General features: G+C 36.1%; 1 protein-coding gene across 1 annotated transcript in view; it reads right to left on the bottom strand.

Moving 5' to 3' along the window:
- DENND1B (DENN domain containing 1B) overlaps nucleotides 1-20,726 on the bottom strand; it is a 162,302-nt gene that overhangs the window by 98,151 nt on the left and 43,425 nt on the right. Inside the window, exons 3-4 of the mRNA XM_074908223.1 lie at nucleotides 20,615-20,658; nucleotides 2,170-2,219 (exon numbers count right to left, since the gene is read on the bottom strand). Of these exons, the coding sequence (XP_074764324.1) occupies nucleotides 2,170-2,219; nucleotides 20,615-20,658 (94 nt within the window). The remainder of the gene's footprint in view (nucleotides 1-2,169; nucleotides 2,220-20,614; nucleotides 20,659-20,726) is intronic.

Below are 20,726 nucleotides of genomic sequence, written 5' to 3'. Positions count from 1 at the left end.
TTTTTTTATATATATATATATATATATATATATTTATTTATTTATTTATTCATTCACCAGGTAAGTGAAAAGCACATTTAAGGCTAGATAAAAACTGAAATGTCACATCTTAAATGTCCATTGCAAAAAAGCCATACAAAAAGGAGCTACAGCCATGTTTTTCTCAATTCTTTTCTTTATCAGTCCAAATTTCAAAACAAAAAATAAAACTGAGAAAGCAGAAGACAACTGGTTTACTTTAAAAAAAGTGGTCAAGTATGCCTACATTATAGAAAATGCTTGAACTGGGAGGTAAAAGGTAAATACACCACACAGCTAGTAAATTGTTCACACAAACAGCTTGCCAGTAAAGTCACCTGCTTTCTTGAATGAGCTTCTAGTATTTTTGTCCTTTTCCCCACAACAGCTCCACCCCTCCTCCTTGTCCATGTTCTTTTATACTCTCATGATCCTGCACTGCCTTTGGTTCTCCCACAAACCCCCTAAACACTCAGCTCACAGCTACGCAAGAAGCTGCAAGTGTGGTGGCTGATTTTTAAAGATACCATGGTACTGCATGAGCAGTCAGCAGGCCAGACTGAACATCTTGGTTTTGTTACCCTCATTAGTGTATCTCAGCTTCCAAGAACTTGCATTCAACTGCCACTTTTTACTAAATTTGTAGAAATTTTGCACCTTTGAGAGCACTGCTTTACAGTCAAGTATGAGGTCAAGAGTCAAGAAGCATATCTGAGGAGGGGGGCACGGGATGGTATTAATAGACAAACATCCCATAACTTTCTTCTCTTTGTTTTCCTTTTTTTTTTTTTTCCCCCCCTTGGATACTCAGCTAAAATACATACCTAGCTATGCTACAAATTCACATATTCCCACAGTCTATTGATTAAACTTACCCATCTCATACAAGCAACTGTCTTCTGAATGGTTCAACAGAAATAGTTAACACCAGATGAGTTATTTGAAAATAATTATTTGCTGCCAGTGATTATCTTCTTGCCACTGGATGGCAGCAATAGAACCTCACCTTTTTCTGTTATCCTCAAATTTTATTTCCATTCTGCATCTTCATTATCAATTTTAAACAGAATTCTGTACATATCTTAAGCACATTAAAGACTTTAACTCTTTAAAGCCAGCACTAACTATGTATTAAGTCATTAAAACAGCTTAAAGGAGAGTGAGCTTAACCAGTTCAAAACCCAAACAACTTAATTAAATTCAACTATAAAAGACTAAATGAACCCAGTTTACTTCAGGGAAGTTGTGTATATGAAGATCTTTATTTTGCCAGTGTGTTTTTCTGCAAAGTGTCTCCTTTCCTCTATACACACACCATCTTTTACTCCACTGACAGCAGCCTCTTGCGCTGATAGATGCTTCTCATCTTTGAGTCTCCATCTACATCTGATGCCAATGTTGTTCCGAAACCAGCTCAGCCTGCATGGTACCTGGGTGCAGTTTTCATCAATTATGCAAACCAAGCTTCTAATTCAATCTTTGCTGATTTGGACAATATGAGTTTTCCAAAGCAAGTAAGTACAATTTATTAAATTAATTACCATTAATCATTTTGACAAGCCTAAATAAATATTTTAATTAATAAAAATGTTTTATATGAACAATTTAAATGACTGGCAGCATGACATGGAAGCCACACTATAACTGATACCAGAAAGGTAAGGGCTAATTAATTATAAATAATGATCTTGATTCTTCTCCGAGAAAAATAAATTGCATATTCAGTTACTTCTATGCAATTAAAGCATTAATTTCTTTGAACTCAAACATGTTTTCAGTACTGCTCAGCAAGGTTTTATATCCTGGTGCACCGTAACATTTTTTATGATGCTTGTTGTTTGAAGGCAACTATGTTATACCCTTATATTAACACAGATGGTGTTTACAACTATAATGGACAAAACTGGGAGCCAGAATGTAGCTCTACCTTGAAAGAGATATCCCTAAAATTCTGTAAAGGTTGCATTTTGCTGTGATAATTTCCTACTAGTGATTTCATACTTACTTGAACAACAAAGGACATGTCTTCTCATCTGCAGGTGCAAGTTTAGGGAGTACAATATGTTTTCCTTTTCTTTAAATCTTTCTTTACCATTATGCTAAATATCATTTTCTCTGAAATATTTTAAAATAAATAACTGTACCACGTACCTTTCAATGTCAAAAGGAAAGCAGAACTTTGGAACACTGTTCAGTACTTCCTGTAAATACAAGTAAATGAAATAAAGTTAGGATTTTTGAAAAGGCTTTTAAAAGCAAGCTTTTAAAAAATATCCAAAAATACTCATAACAAATAATAAGTTCAAGGAATATATGATTGCAAAAAATACAGCACACGTTCCTGGACTGAAATAATTGATTATTAAAAAGGAATTAAGTTTGTGCTTTGGCAGATTGCAAAGACAATGCCATAGAAGCCCCAGGAGGGAAAGGCCTGGCCTGAAGGGTATTAACACCCTTCACATCCCCGCTGGGATTCCCTTCAACAAGGCCATATGGATTTTACAAGAAGCACCACACCATATGGGTAAGCCACGTCTGCTGCTACTTGTACCACAGACTAGCCACAGGGACTTCTGACAGATCCTGGCTCAAAAATACAAATGTTGTTTCAATTAAAATGCAGGCAGAGAAAAGGGAATGAAGTTGGCAGAAGAATGAATTACAGAGAGGTATAACAACTCTATACATGTTCCATAGTCAAATGCTGAAAATGATGGAAATCGTCTGCTGGTCCAAAGGAGGAATTTATATGATTAACCCTTTGGTTTCACAAGCAAGCCTCGCTATTAATAAAGGGAAGGGGGGGGGGGGGGGAAGAAATCCACCGGATCTACATTTGTACCATAATATGAAAGGATAATGTCACTCTTTCCTGCAGAATTTTATATAAGAACCTGTTTAGTGGCAAATAAAATGTGTTAATTAAAATATAAAAATGCTCTCAAACTAGTCAACATTTTTCTTTTTTTTTTTTTTTTTTTTTAAAAAAAAAGTGAATTACCAGATCAGTTAGCAGCAAACACTAAACAATGACTTTACAAGATCACAGAAAAACAGGTCTTATTCCCATGCTCCCAACTGGGAAAGCAAACCCTATGTGAAATGCTTCAACTACGAAAAGACAGTTGACATCAACGTAGTTGGTCAAAGCTACAGAATTCCCTTTTCATAGCAGACCAATAGACATATACGGCTGTATACACGAGTTAGCCCGCAAGGTGTGTGCTTTCAGAAAAATGCATATTGATTGCAAATTTCCAGAGCTGCACATGGGGGTTTACGAACTTGATCTAAGATGTTAGCACACTCCAGTCTGAACTCTGTTTACTGCATGTTGAACAATCAACTCCCATTAGGGGAAATTATATATTTACATTCCTACACACCACAATGACTATTTACTTCAAACATTCGCCTGGCTCAGTGGATAGTGTAAAACATGAAGAACCAGTGCAAGTTAATCAGCAAGGGATGAATAGTTCAGGAAAAAGATGCCTCTGAGTACAACATGTGTATGTCAGTGGCAACATTTTAAAGGTCTGTGATGTGCCCCAGTAAATCATCATACAGTACAAAATGGAAAAGTCAACTTTTCTAGAATTTCTAAGTCATACAAGAGAGTTCAAGAAATCTTTGGCACTTTTCTTTTGTCAGAACAAATAAAGAAGGGTATAAAAGCCATGTTGTGTTTTGGGAAAGGTTAACTTATTTATATAATAAATAGTACATATAATATTCTGCAAAAGAAACTGCTCAAGCACCATCTCAACTTCTGTAAGGGGCCACTGCAGAAGGGTGAGGAGCCACATACAAACAGGAAAGGTAAACATTTGAATTTCTGTAGGCAGGAAACAAGCATATACAATGCTGGCAATAATAATAATAATAATAATAATAATAATAATAATAATAATAATAATAATAATAATAAACAACTCTTAACAAAAGAAAGCAAGCAGAACAGGCTAATCATAACTTTCCACTCAGAAATTTCCTAAACATTTCAAAATAGTCTCTCACTTCAGGCTCATAAAGCTTGTTTTCCTGTTTCAAAGAATGAGTATTTTATACTCAAATTCTCTTTCCAAATCTGCACCGATTTTCACACTATTGGAAGTAATTTTCTCCTCGCTACCAAGGATTTTAATTGCTGCCTGGTGAGTTTAGCACTGACTCAGAAATGGGTATGGAAATGTATTCATTTATGTTCCCCATTGTATTCTCTCAGAATAAATTATCACACAAGAAAAAGAAAACAAAAACAAAAACCAAAGGTATTAGCTCAATATTTTGACTAAACAACCTGAAAAATTATGGGTGTGTTTTGTAGCGTTTTCCAGGCTGAGCTTCAGGACAGCGTTTCCCCCCGCTCGGCTCCGTCCCTTCCCCAGCCAGCACACGTGCACAACAACTTCTGCAGAGCAGCCTCAGCTCGCTTCCCAACTGGCAGGAGCATCCCTCAGGGGACAAGTCTTTAAACCTCCGCACTCTTTAAAATTCAAGCAGCCAGCAGGTCTATAGACTGGTGTATAAACAGTATAGACAAAAAAAAAAAAAAATCCTCTCTCAGCTTATGTCAGTGACAAAGCAGCTCAGCAGTTGACTGCTGCTCCCCTGACAGCGTAAGCCGGGCTTACACAGATCAATAGATGGAAGTCCTACCTAGCTTCCAGGGCTCAGTTTTCTCCCTTAATTACAGGTGCTATTCAGATTTTTTAAATGGAAGAAAACAAGATGCCCCCAAGACGCTTCTAGACAAATTTAAAATGCAAATGACATTATATACACATTCACATACACAGTCACTAGTCACTGTACAATTACAGTTGATACTTTCAGTAACCTCACTACTGAATAAAATTTGAGCTCTGTCACCTAACAGGTCATCATTTTCAAGGATCTATAACTCAGCCAGGACTTCCTCTTGAGTCAACACACATACTCTTAGAAAAAGAATAACATATTTACTGTCTTTTATTTTCATAGCTTCATAGAAGTATGTGCTTATTTCTGAAGACAAAAGGTTGTTCAAGTCTTCAGAAAGCAAAATATCCTTGATTCACATGTTCTATGATTATTTCCTCCTCTGTTTCTCACAGTATTAGTGCTTTCAGAAATGGCCACTGCATCATAAAGAAATTGTATATGGGGAAAAATTAGAACAATGTAAAAAGGACAAGTAAAAGATTATCTATTTGCTTTCAAACACCAAATAAAATCTACAGTTCCATACACAACTGAGTTTAATTGCTAAAGGATAACTATCTTATACAGACTCCAAGAGAAAGAAAAAAAGTCATAAAAACAGTATCATGTGAACTGCAGCATGCTGCTTCCCTCACAGAAAGCTTAAACAAAAATGGAAATGGTATTTAAGTATTTCCTTTATGCCTATAGCAGAGCAGCAGAAACTTGCACTCTTACAGGCTCACGGTCCAGTGGTTTTAATTCACTTTCAAAAATTGCACTACACAACTCCAGCCTGGCCATGTTCACTGTCACTACATTGAGATGATATTACAGAAGCCTAAAATGTGAAAATTATTTAGCATTTCTTGCTTATTTTGATACCCATACAGCTAATTCTGTGTATCATCATTTTATAAAGCAATGCAAAAGGTGGTAGAAGATGCTTCCATCCTCATACACATCAGCTTTCTGTAGAAAAGCTCCTGACAATTCACAGTCTTACCCTTAAGTGAAATTACTGGTTAGTAATTCTGGTTATATTCAAGATATACACCATATTCCTTACTAACTAGAAAAGACAGGGGAGTTTGTTTCGTTTTGGGTTTTTTATAATATCACAGTCAATTGATACAAGCGTAGGAAACCTTCATGGCTGTTCAGTATACATTGTAGAGCACAGTGATTTGGGAGGATACTTGTTTATTTTTCCACTTGAAGACACAATGGGATCTCACTACAGCTGGAAGAAGGCACGGGAGTTGCTTCTATGGGAAAACTGCACAAGATTTGATCTATATTAGAGAATTAGCTTATTAATGTATCCCTACACAGGTATGAGTAGGGTTTTTTCACTTACATATTTCACAGTTACCTTTTTATTAGACAAGGCCTGATGACGATGAATTGACAGAAAATAAGTTCATCACTTAATATTATACTACTGAAATATTTAAGTACAGAAGCTTAAACTGATTAATTTCTGAGGTTAGATGGCTGTTCACTCCAGCATTTTTAATCTGCTTATAACTTATTCTGCAGTTTGCATTTAAGTGAGGAGGAAAATAACGTGTTTTTTTAACAAGTGCATCCCTGTGAAAGGATTGAAAATCTTCCCTGATAGACATATTGAGATAGCTGAACCACTTCATCAAAGCAGTTTTTTAAAAGAAAGTCCTGTTACATTCCAACTATTTCTGTATTTATCTGCAGCATAAGACTGTTCCTCAGGCAAGCAGGTAGGTTCTCCCCCAGGTCAATTCTACACAGGGAAAGAGCACCTCTGGAGAAGAAAGGGTACAGCGTTACACAGGCACAGTCACACCGTGTCCATTCCACAGACACGTCAGGATACCCAGGGAAGAAATGGCCTAAATGAAATAGATAGTAACTATGATAATTTGAATTATTTAATTACATAATCCAGACCAGATTTTAAGAAAAAAATAATATAAACTAGCACTCAAATACCTATCTATCTCTCCTCATCTCTTTACTGTTTTTGAGGCGGAAGTCAGCCAAAGAAATATCAATTATGGGAGCACAAATAGACGGTCATTCAACTAGTTACAAAACACTTCTGCACTTCTCCCATTATCCTTACTTCTTGAACCGTTTTCTTTCTCAGAAACATATCTTTCTAGCTTTTGTCTTTCTCTTATTTCTCTACCTTATTTTTGTGAAGTCCTCTTCCCCACCCCTTTTCACTGAAAGGGGAAATTCTCTTTTTTGTCAGTCTTTTATCTGTGTCATATCTACTTTATTAAAGTCTCCCTTTTTTTTCCTTCTCGACAAAAGCTACTTGTTATTCTATTTTAGTATTTCTTCTAATTGTCCTTCAAAACTTCTATTTTCTTCCTGTTAGAACTTCCTCTCCCTTCTAACCACTCTTTAAATGCCTCCTCTTGAAACAGCTGACTCCAGGTCTCTCTTTTGGTTCTTCTTACCAGTTTCCCTACTCAAATCTCCAGCTCCAGCTCCAATGTCCTCTCTTCTTCACTTTTAACTCAAGTTACTCTCTGATCTTTCCTCAAAGGGGACTCTACTTCATCATTCCTTACCATAGTTTTCAGTCACCTTATGACAGCCCAAACATACAAACAAGAGATCTACTTGAGATTTAAGACTGTTATGACATATTTCGGACTCAAACCAGTGACTTCAGTGAGAATATTTAAATGCTTACCGTTAAGCACAGATTTAGGTTCATTCTTAAATCAAAGTCAGGCTGCTTAGCATCTTGCAGAGTTGAGCCATTCATCATTATGGCTCAACGAAGGTGAAATTCTAATGCTGCCACATAAAACAGCTGATGAAAAGACAAGCTCTGTCCTCGCCACTGACTTTTTCCTTTTCCTTACTCTGAAGTCACACACACCCAGAGCAGGGACCCATGCAAAGCTAGCAGCAGTAGTTATATTTCAAAGACTTAGCTCTTACTTCTGCTAAAAATCTCATCAGAAAATTGTAGCTACAATAAAGAAAGGCTCAAATGGTCTGAAAAACAAAAAAATTTAATCTTAGATTACATGCACTGAAATCTAAAGGTCTAAAGTATGGAAGTCATTATCAGGCTTGTACAACTATTTTTAACCTCTATGTGTCTTTCTCCAAAATGCATCATTCAGTGATTATCTAGTGGTTCTGTAGGATTAAAAAAAAAAAAAATATCAGCTGCTTTCTGAACACTTAGAGCAAAGAATACATAAATTAAATGCAAATGGTTTAGGGTGGAGATGCAAAGCTCTTAAGAAATAAATAAATGCATAAATAAAAGTGTACCTTAGGGTTACAGAACTTCACTGTTGCAAGAATGAACCACTAAATTACATGGCTTTGTTTAAAACTTTTTTTTAAAAAAAAAGTCAGAAATCTCCAGTTTAAAATATTTTAGAATATTCAGGAGTTCAAGTCTACTTGTGAAAGAGACTGGAAAGCAGAAGCATACAACTACATGACTGTAACAAGCTCTCTGCAACACAACCAACACCTTTCTGCAATCTTTATGAATTGTTTAAAAAAAAAAAAAAAAAAAAAAGAGTTTTTCAGACTTTGCAATGAGTTCCACTTTGTACACTGGAAAGAAACACAATCAGTAGTTGACTTTCTGTGTTTTCGTGTGACATGGGAGTTTCAGTGCTGTGTGGGTGGCAAAACACAGACCCGTAAATGTGTCTTCTGAGCTCTACCTGTTGCAATATTTCTACTCCCAGGAGATAAAAAATAAAATTTGTACAATAGCAGCTTCCTCAAAATAGACCTGCTCTTTTCATCTCACAATTTTCAGAGTAAATCGTGGATAGCACTGTGTTTTCAGCTAATTCTATCCCAATACAGCTGACATGCAATACATGTTCATGACATGTTCATGACATGTTCATACACCCCTGACAAACATGTTAAGGGGAAGGTGATTCTTATCCATGAAGTAGAAGTTGTCACTAATGGATTCAAAAAAGATTAAAATCCACTAAGATGAGCTACATGTACATTCCTACAATTGTAGATTGTTTTGACCCACAGAACACAAATTCTGCTGCAAATAGTTTTTGATCCTCATTTAGTTGGCTCACATGTAAACAACTGGAGAGGCCCTACAGCCTATGACTGACATTCCTAAGAATCAGGTTGCTCATGACGCTTAAACACCAAGCCTTTTAGAAGAACACTCACTCTCTAAAAAGTGTCATGTTTTCATCTTTCTAAAGCTTATTCAAAGAAATATTTGTGGTCTAAAATGAATGAGCTGAACACCTGCAAATGAGGAGATCACTTACAGAATTCCAGTTAGAGGTAATTTCTCTTGTTCCTGCTCACTGTTTCTTCTCCACTTGGCCACTTCTCAGTTATGTGTCTCAGGGGAGGATGGAAGGAAGAAAAGGTTGGTTCGCCTACCTGTTCCTGCCAGACAGGCTGCTTAAGATTTTTGGTAGCTTAGTTTAGCTGCTCTGTGCTTTGCAGAGCACTAAGGGCACAGTTAAATTATGAAGACAGATGAGGTAGCAGGACAGAAAAACTCTAGACAACAAGAGGTTCTAGAGAAGCAAAATAACATAAACAAGTTGCCATCACAGAGATAGCAGTGGAGACCTGAAGGTCAGCTGTATCTGCTACTGAACTTGTAGACAATTGCTGCAAGATCACTTAGAACTAAGAGTATGTTAAATACAGACAAAAATAAATGAAGATAATTAATGACTGGAACATTGACATGAGCAGGGTGTGGTACACTTCAGCTGGAGACACACTACAGGACGCTCTTGCCCTGTATGACAGACTTAAGGCTAGTGTCCCAGGGAGTACGCAAAAGACTACTGCTTTTAGGGCATCTTTCAAAGGCACCTTCCAAGGAGAAAAGAACAAATCTATTAATTAACGCTGAGTACTTTAAAAGGCATTGTTAATCTCACTGTCCTGCAAGACCGAAGAATAAAGCTTCCTAAACAACCAGAGCATAAGTTTAAACATATTTACTAAGTTATAAAATGTTGGCATCTCTAATTGTCCCTGAATATCATCACATAACCAGGTAAAAATAAAGCATATTTCACCTGCAGTTGTGTCCGGCATAGCATACAGGGACCCAAAGTTCTCTTTAAAATAACAAGCTCGGTTACAAATAGCAGAATAGCTAAAACAATATGAAGTTCAGCACAGGTTAATTTACCTGCTTAAAAAACCCTCAACTTTCCTGGAACTCATAATAAGAACATAAAAATTGACAATGTTCTTCTTCCCAAAGGAAGTTCAGATTAGAATATGTGTAGCTTGAAATGTTACCATCTACCCCGATTACTGGCAAGGCAAACAAAACCAAGATAATTAATACTTCACCATACAGCTCTAGCAAGCATGTAATATATGTATCCCATGCACCAATAGTTTCCCCTTACTTCCCTGACTCAGTGAGCGAGACCATTATTCCACAGACAATATGAGAGAGCTGGGAAAACAGGAAATACGCTCTTCTGTCTCCACTTTTGAGATTACTATGTGGGCAACATTTAACTTTAAGGTAGTAGAATATTTAATATCTTTAAGAAAGTTCATTACATTTTATACAAAAACCAACACTGAGTATGACATACAATTTTCTGTCATCATGCAGTAGGGGAAAAGTGACTTTTTATTAATATACACTTTCAATTACAGCATTTCTAACACTATCTGGAAACTCAGCAGAGAAATTGTCTTAAACTAGAGGTAATGTAGACATCACTTGAGAAATTGAAATATTTAAGTTTTGAAGGCCAGGCTAAAATCCATGTGTCATCCTGCATAGCTAAGAGGGCCGCACTATTTGCTTCACTTGAGATGTCTTGAAATTTCCCACTGCTTACAGCACCAGTTAAGATGCCTCTTTGGCAGCAACACCAAGAACCTCCAGCACATCCTGTTCAGATGCTGTTTCTCCAGTGGTGAAAAAATACCCACCATCCAAAAAAAAAAACCCCAAAGCCAAAAAACAACAAACATATTAAAATTGGTCCGTCCTTACTTGTTTTACTGTTAGTTTTTTCATTCCACCTGGGAATATTCTGACAGCTCAGGACAGAAATTAACCTGTTTGCAACATACCAAACTCTACCTCTATTCAATATATTGCTTTCAAGTGAAATTTGCAGTCTCAAAAATGTCTACAAAACACTATGAAGGAATATCACGTGTAGGCCTTAGTTGACACTCAGGTCAAAAGGCTCTTATTTGCAAGATTTTCTTCTTGATCATCAAGGAAAGAAATTTTTTAAAATAAAATTAAAACTATACTACAAATAATAAATAGCCACATTTCCATAAAAATAAAATATACTGAAAAAGTTATAAAATTTCAATCATGACAAACTCTGCTCTTGATGACACTTGGTACATCTCAGAGTCTTTTCAACTCCAAGCATATTTTGTTCCAAGTATATTCCAGATATTTTTTTTCCTTCATAAATTCTAGTATTTCACTGGACACTTCAAAATATGCACAGTACTAATTATAAAAGAAACAAACAAAAAAAAGCAACTGCAATTTTGATGGAAGTAGCCAAGGCAGAAGACCCACAACATGTAGCAACCAGGAAACCAGAGTGAAAGGTCAGACACAAGAAAAGGAGAAGACTGTTTCCGAGGCAGAATAAAGAAACCAGCTAAATGCATTTACTTTATAAATTAGATAGTGGTTTCTATCCACACACAGCACCACATCGTTTTTTCAATACAGGTGATGACTTTTGGATGCACAACCAGCACACATTTTTGACTACTACTGAAGTTCTTTCAAATCTCCTCTTAGCGTCATCAGTAAAAAGTCTGGATTTTTCCATAGAACATGTTTTTGCAGGCTGACAGGTAAAATACAAACAAAAAACTCTGTTTTGTTTGAAATACCACTTTATACTTTCTGACTCCCTCAGTTTTCTAACCATTACACTTCTACCCAGGAATATTTCAGAAGCAGAAGCAAGCAAGCAAACATTGTGACTAAATCAAACTAGGAACAGCAGCCTGAGTGTGACGTTCAAAATTGTTCCTTTTTATGAAATAAACCCTAAGTATAAACAACAAGTACTGCATTAGTTACCTAAAAGACAAGTCCTGAAACAGAGACTGTCTGTAAATAGTAGGATGTCATTCCTTGCCTAGAAAGCTTCTACAGAACAATTTGTCTGCCCAGTAAATACCCAGTACTGACATGCACAGAAGGGTCAGCACCACATCTGCAGAATGCTTATATGCAAGAATTAATCTGCTCAGTCTGGGGAGTGAAACTGTGTCTTAAAATGCTAGGTGATCCTCTTCCAGAATCAGAGCTTTCCACTAATTTTTTCATAAAATGACTGTACAGTATACGCCACGATGAAATCCTGATTTTGCTGGCAACTCAGAAACTTAAAAGTAGTTAATAAATGAAGTATCCCATAAATTAATGAACAACTTGGGTGCCACACTGAGAGAAAATAACTGTAGTAGAGAGTGACTTATACAGATAAATAAGGTGAGACAGTCCAGAAGCAAAACTCTTGCCTGGGCTCATCCACCTCTAAATGTGCAGTCCTATGAGGGAGTATGCTGGATCACATGGCTGTGTCAGTAGTAGGGGAAGTTGGGGAAACACATTACTTTGTAAAGGGTAGTGAAACCAATTACATGTGTGGGCTGAGTTTCTTGAGCTAGAAGAACCTATAGTCAAAAGAAAAAGGAACTGAGAAAGGAAATCAGCTTCTAAGGAACCTGCTAGAATTATTGTTTAATAATTACAATTATTTGTGATATTTCTATGACGGAAACAGTTATTTATTGTTTTACAGGCAGCATAGGTCAAATTCTAAGCCTTACCATAACAGAGCTTAACAAGAATCACTTGTAATAGTTTTTCAGTGCTAAATTCAGATATTATCAACAGTGTTGAGAAATGGAAGAGAGATGAAACAGCTCCAAGACAAAAGAGATATAGGGAAGAAGCAAACAAGCATAATCTTAAAGTGCTAACATATCCCTTGTGCTAGATGACTATCACAAAAAAAAAAAAAAAAAGCAATGAACATACATTTACATGTATTTTTTCACAAGGAGATATACAATGTACATTCACTTTGCCTACGGGTGAGCCTGTTACTCTGCAACCATTTCAGGCTGGTATTTCTGCATGGGAGCATTCGCCAGTAACTTCAGCACAAAGACCATCAGCTTTGCTTCGACCTCCAATATAGTATAAGCCAACTCTGAACAGCTGAGAGAAGAGGGAGGCAGCTTCCACCAGCAAGTCAGGCAGCAGCTACAGCCAGGAAGGTTTTCAGCTGTTTCATTTTGATTCAGAAGAATGAAACTGCCCATGCTCAGGGAAGACACTCTTAAATCTAACCCAAGTATTCATTGCACTTACTGAAAATTAATAAAAATCTTATTCCTACAGTAGAATTACTCTATAAAGTGGAAAACATCTTCCCTCTGACTGACTTGAGTCTAGAATTCAAGAACAGATGCACTGAGTCTCACACTGGCCCAGTATGTTTTCTCTACTAGTGGCCATTAGTATCTAGAAAAGGACAGAGGTAAGCACGCACTGTAACCTCAGAGACAGGTTATTTCTCAGATGTGGATCTTTTGTTACTGCTAGTACTTTTATTAATGATTGCTGACAGAAACTGACTCACACAAAAACCAGTAACACAACACCTCTGCTTAGGGAAGAAGCAAGCAGTCTACTAGCCAAGTAGTTTGCAATGCCTTGAAAACTTCTACGGAAGTAATGAATACCAGAAATAATTATGTGCGGGAGAAGAGCAATGCCACACTCATGGATCAATATATTTCCCTTCCTGATCATCTACCTGGAGCTGCTTCAATTTCACTTATTCTTCATTCAAGATACCAAACCATATAGTCCAGACCCCTCCAGCTGCAGCTCACTAACCAACCTTGCCTTGCTCTTGCTTCTGGCAAAGTCGTCTGCCACTCATGCTCCTGATCTCAGTACCATCAAGTCTTGCACTAGAGTACACTGGTTCCTTGATTTCATCATACTTGGATTATGACATTTCCTACCATAAGTAATATGTAAAAGAAAGTTATTTTATTTTATTTTAAATATTTTATTTAGCAAAACATAAGCAAATTATTTGAGGTGACACTTCAAATACCTGTAGCAGTAACAGTGAACCAATGTGCCTCAAATGCTCTCCCAGTTCTGCAGAAAACTATCGTCACAAAAGGCAGAGCAAGAGTCAAGAATGAAGGCTCAGGAATATTACATCCAGTACCAAACACAGTAAGAGGCTGAGATAGTTTGGATATTCCTCAAAGAGCAGCAGTAAGCCTGAGACACAAGAGCAACACTGAAAGTAAAACAGAGGCAATATATCGAAGACTAAAGTGGTGGAGGGTACTAAACAAGTAGATGAGAAAGTATAAGGTAGAACAGAATAAGGAATTAGATTACGTTAGACTGGAATATTCTGAGGGCAGTTGAGGTCAATCAACAACGACATCACACATGACAATTTGGCAGTCTTTCTGGAAGATATTCCAAATGATTGTCATCACTGTTTCAGCCATCAGTTAATTTTTTTCTTCTTTGGTTTGGCATATTGCTGAAGGCTATAGGAATAAGTCAAATCACTAGCAGTTATTTTCAGTAGGCTGATACAGAATATCTGAAGGACAGTCAAATATTAATACTGTACTTATTTAAGCAAACAGAAAAAAGAACATTTCTACAAAATATAGTCCCCCAATATCACAGCTGTATGATTTAAAAAAAAGGCTAACATATGCATACAGTCTATTAAAATGCACATAATTTATCTGACTCAAAATGAAAACATATCTAACAAGTAATTCCATTCATCTGGCCCTTTTTCACCCAGCCTTAAGATATACAAATGCATGCCTTTTCACCAGAACACAGCAGCTGGGAATGAAAAGGAAAGCATTCAAATGATCATTTTCACATCATATTCCATCGTCTTTTCACCAGCTTCTCCCCAGTCTGTCTTTGAGTCCCATTCTGTTACAAGAGAGCTGCTTTTTAGATCAATTCATATTTCCATAATCCACACTGGTGTTTCTCCCTCTCCTCCCCAGGGTGGACTAACCCCTGCATCCAGAACTATGGCTTACAACTGTCATTAAGACCTATAACAATAACAAGATAACAAAAGAGCCAGTAGAGATGAGGATAGCCAGTACCATATGCTGATCAAGTTCAACATTTTTTACTTAAAATCTCTATAAAACAAAACTGCCACAATCCTGAAAGCAGGCATACTTGACGTTGCCACCTGTCCTCAAAATTTCAAGAAAGTTTAAAGTTTTCAATATTGGGCTTTTATGATTTTAAAAATGGAAGTTGCAAAATAAAGATTTATTCTGTCTCTGTTGTGATGAATTAAAAAAAAAAATTGAGGGTGTATCTTGGAATATTTACATGTCGAATGATGTAAGGGTCTCAGTGATCCTGGGTGTTCCCAGCATGTCTAGGTAGGCAGTTAATTCACAGAATATTTATCAAGACCAGACAGATCTTTCCATTTACGCAGTGCAGTTAGCAACTACAAATACACCTCTGAATGTTTTCCTGCCAACTGTCTATCGACTGTGATTTGCATAGATAGAAAGCACTGCTTCCTTACATACACAGTATTCTTCAATAAAAACAATATGTATTTCAAACAGTAAGCGCCAGGAAATCACAGGAAACTATCTTAACCTGATAAAGCTTACTTGCAATGCACAAAGTTGACATCATCTCAGCTGGGTTGTTTTCCTCAAAGTTACACAGGGATTCAAGTTCCAAAATATCCTTAGACTAAACAATAATATGTAACATTTAGACAAAAATACTTCTGAAAATTAGTAATCTCATTAGATTGATTCCTTCTTTATCATACCAATGTACCTAAATACTAATCAAACATTAATAGACAAGCAACAAAATCCCAAAACCCTTTTCAAGATTTACTGATAAAAACAAAAACACCAAAGCAAGCACCTATCTAGTTAGGATAAACATTTGAAACATGTATTTAATGCCTCATCAGAATAAAAGAACAAAGCCATCAAATGCAGAAAGCTGGTGAGATGCATCCCTTAACAGCATGCCTGCAGCCTTTAAGAGTGTAAAGAGTCTAGTACCTCCTGGGTTCCTGCTGCTCTCTTATGAGAGCACCAAAGAACACAAGATCGTCACAACTGGCTTCCACACATTATTTTGACGCAGACACCAGACTTTAGCTTGCATCTTGAGATAATTTTTTTCTTTTAATAAAACTTGTGCTATTATCTAAATATTTTTAAAAATAATATAACATCTTTCATATTGACCTCATTTATATAATTGCTGCCACATCCATGCAATTAAATATTCCATCCTGCAAGAAACTGAGCACTTTGACTCCAATCAGACATTCATTCAAGCCAGGCTTAAACTTCAATAGTTAACACACACATTGAAGGTAAAACACATGATTAGTGCTTTGCTGAGGGAAGGCTAACACACATTAGTACTTCATAGGATTTACCCCTTAAACACACATGCATGCATATCTATATATTTTTACATATACAAATATTTTCACATGAATAGATTTACATGTATAATATGAGGCTTTAGAAGTTGGGTCATTACAGGATAAGGAGTAAAGTTTACTGACTACTGTATAATGCGATATATTAAAACCAAAAATCAGATGCGGTGATATGAAATATGAGATAGTAACATAAAGGCCGTTACAGTAACCTCATAGAAAACAGTAGATTCCTCACATGGGATGCCATATCCCTTACTGGTTACTTAGCTGCAGGGTTTGGGAATAGCCTGACATGAAAAAGCAGATTTAGTCTGCTTGCCTTAGAAAGCAGACTGCAAGAGAAGATAGGACGAAATCTGTAACACAACTGAAAATCTAATGCTGAGTGTCAATTCTGTCTTAACCCACATCTTCAGTCAACAACCCCTTGTCATATTCCATATCAATAAAGTGGCTTCTAGTAAGACCATCGCTTGCCATATTAGCTATTTGTATCATCTCTCTCTGAGATGTTTTTCACCAGCAAACTAAAGAATGAAATTATTATGTGATGAGAAGGGACAAGAGTAAGAATTATTCAGTGGATCATTTTTTCTATACACCATATACTCTGGGACCTACTGCAGATCAAAGTCACTTTGGGCCAATAATGTCAGATTAAAAAGCAACTCAATTCTTACACTGCTAAAAGTAATATCCAAAATAGTTGTAATTACTAATCTTGTAAGAAATGTTAGAATTCACATGCTTCAAAGGTTAAGACAACACAGAAAGCAACACTGCCTCTGGCAGAGACACTTAAACCTGCTGGTGCCTTCGGCACTGTGCTCTCGTCACTCCTTGTGCCAACACTACTCCTCTTCCCAGGAATGTTTCAATCCAGTGAAGTTACTGGGAGCTTGAGTGTTTTTATTTTCAGAACAGCTACCAAAAGAGGCATACCAGAGGCATCTGGACACATCTGACATCAATAGGGCTTTGCCACTGGCTCTACTGCCATGAGGCAACAGCCAGAGTCAGCAGACCTCAGTTCTGCTGGGTGACTAATTTCTTCAGACACACATTTTCTTTTTCAACTGTTAATGAAGTACTTAATTTTGGAAGCAAAAGTAGTGGCTTTGTTTGGGTTAGTTCTCTAAAGCACTTAAATATTTTTAAAAACTACTGGGGTTTTTTTTCCAGATACCATAGCATTATTATTTTCTCTGTATAGACTTCCATTTGAAAGGCTAAAATTAAACTCTAGTCTAATCAGTCTGAATAAACAAAATAGGAATATCAAGATTAAAAGCATATGCATCTTTTATTATAAAAATTTCATTGAGCACACAAGGGGAGTTTTGTACATACTACAAGACAGGACCTGTAGGCATATACATTCAAAATATATTTTAAATTTTAAAAATATTCCATCACATTACTATGACCCATTCCTCATTCAAATGTGAACTTGTGAGGATAACCACAGAAGAGCTATATATGCTCAAATCAGGAATCTTCGCATTTTTTCTACAGTGCTGAGATTATTCAGAACTTTTTCAACATTGTCAAACAGATGTTCATAGCATTAATGCCAGTACAACAGTAAATTGTAACTCTATGATGTCTCAGATAGCTTTTGGCTTTTGGAGTACTTTTAATTAAGATTTTCTTTGAAATGGTAGTGTGGTTCTTTGTATTTAGAATCCTACCCAGCACTGAGTTCATTGTGTAATTTATAGTTTTGAGAGTCACTAAAAAGTTAATTACTTCCACCATTAAAACAAAACCAAACAAACAAACAAAAAACCCCACAACTTTCTGTAACACTCCTGGCAAGGTATTTTTCATTTCCTGCCTTGAAGCATTACCTTTTTTTTCTTTTCCCATACTGTGTTTTTCCCTTTTCCTTCTTATTCAGGCATATGAAGAATTACCAGATAGAAAATAAATGGTTTCCCTGCAGTCTTGGCGGATAAGAAAATAAACAATGGATTTTGCAAATTCTTTTGTGGTACCAAGACTGCGCCTTAGTATTTCCTTTACTTAATGGACTGCATGTGAGTAAGTGATTATAACAAATCACTAATATTTTCTTTTTCCTGATCATCTGTAGTTTCTACATCCCATTCAAAACAGATGGGATGTTTTGTAAAACAAGATTTTGGAAAGTCAACATTCAAGAAAAAAAGAGACTAAAAGAAGAATACTGCCCAATGTAAAAGAACATGGCAGGCCACAAGAATAAGAGAGAGGATTAGGAATGAGTAAGCATTGGAAAGTTCAGGCATACTGAGAGGATGAATGTGAGAAAGATGAGGAATATATTAAAATGGCTTAGACAAGTTTTCTTTGCATTATGAAAGCAACAAAAAGGTGACATGATAAACTGTAGAAAAATTCATGAAGAGAGGAAAATATTTTGCCCACTGTTATCACATCACTGTGCAAACAGACAGCCCTTAGATTTTAGGAAAGATGATTCTTTGGGATACATCCAAAAACTCACTCACACATTTTACATTTAAAATAGAAATGACTGGAAAATAGGACGGAGAATATTCTTTTTATTTTTCTTTTAATATTCTCCTCATAAACTTTCACTGAAAATAGCCTTGATAGTTTTAGCAAGATCTCATTTTTTTAAAAATTAAATCTTGTAGATATTCAGGTCTCCAATCCAAAACTACTGAGTACAACATGCACACACACATGCGCACAGAAGGCTTCTGCTGATTTCACTTGACTACTTGGCTCAGGGGTTTGCTATAGAACCTGCTACATATTCTGTTCAAATCCAGTGGTTCTAACAGGGAATTTTCCCTTGCAAGGATGAGGATTAAAAAATACCATTTTCCAGGAACACAAGCAATTTACCTGAAACCTTAGATTCCCTACAATGCTCAGACACGATGTGCAGGCATAGGTTTTACAGAGCCCAAAGGCAGAGAGCTGCCTGAGGACTCAGGTTTTTATAGATTAGGTACGTCTACTGCATCTTTGTATGATTTCCCTCCAGTCTTTAGTGGGTTTCATCTTCTAATCATTTTTCTGCACCAGCTGTTCTTTGAATAACCTTCGACTTACTGAATAAGCTCGCGTTTTTCTTCATACATAATTTTTTTTTCCTTTTTAAGATCAAGTCTTTCTTAAGGAAAAGAAAAAGAACAAAACAAACTAGGAAAAAAAAAAAAAATAATTTAAATTACAATGGAGATGGTAATTCTGCAGCCAGGAAAATTACCAAAACTTGCTGGATGTCTAGCTAAGAACATATAACAGCATACTTTGCTCATGTACCATTTATCACTATCTTATAAGCTGCACATGTTTCTGACTGATGCTATTCCCTAACCAGACGTCCTACCTTCTATGTTTGTATATTTATTTCTTTCATCATGAATCACCTTATAGCTGTCTTTATAGAACCTTGTATTATTGATTTTTTAAAAAAATCAACAATTTATCAAGATCTACTGTACAAAAATATTTCCAGATCATCCACTGTAGTGATATTGCCCATGAAGAATATGTTTGACTCAGTATCAGTTAAAAAGAAGAGCAAAGACAGATACTGAGTCAGAGATACTTATTCTATTTAATTTTTTTATGTATTTTTGGTTTTGAAAATAAAACTATTTCCATGGAAGAAACTCATCTAAAAGTTGCTGAAATAATAAAATGTAATAGTTTCATTAAATTTTAATATTAATAACTTTAATAAAATAGTCTAGGGGAAAAAAAAAAACCCACATCACACTAATTACTAGCTTTGCTATCGGTACAAACAGTGAAATAATCCATCAGCCCTGTATGTATAAACTTTCCTTTGAGGATTAATTATAGAGAGAAACTAGGATTTTCATGCTTTCAAAATCAGTAAGTTTAGATCCTTGTCTCTTATGAGGGTCTGAGGATTTTTTTCTTCCAAGCAAATGACTAGGGTATCTCTAAAATATTATTAAATAAATACATAAAATTTTGCATTATAAAGGAACACACAGGTTCTGAGAGTAAAAGGATATACAAGTGCAGCTCTTCAACTTTTCTGTTCTGCTGGGTTTTGTTAACATGATTTATAACATCAATGTTTGGCAAAGTTTTGTTGATAAATTTTCAACACTTTCAATCCTACAACAGACAAAAACCCAGCACTTCCAACACTTCCAACAGAAACATCTTATAAAATACTATGTATCCAAAATAAGGTGATAGAGAGAATTAGTATGATATACAGCACTCTACAACTGCTATCGCATATTCCTGTCACAAAGGCATTCTAATCACCAAGCCACCAGTTGGGTGAAGACTTCCTCCGTGCTATCATTAGCATCTGCTTCCCCACAGCTGAATAGGAGAGCTTTTTTATTATTATTCTAACATAAAAAAAAGTTCAATCTCATGTTTCCAACCTGGTCTCCAAAGTCCTCCGGGAACTTCCACAGTACCACTGGATCTGTAAATAATTGACAGACAGCATTAATCAGAGGCAAAAGAACAGAGTATTACAGTCAGAGTACATTA

The sequence above is a fragment of the Athene noctua genome, chromosome 5 (assembly GCF_965140245.1).
Source record: "Athene noctua chromosome 5, bAthNoc1.hap1.1, whole genome shotgun sequence".
Classification (NCBI taxonomy): domain Eukaryota; kingdom Metazoa; phylum Chordata; class Aves; order Strigiformes; family Strigidae; genus Athene; species Athene noctua.
The sequence above is the reverse complement of the archived record's forward strand: the minus strand, read 5'-3'. Positions and strand labels throughout refer to the sequence as shown.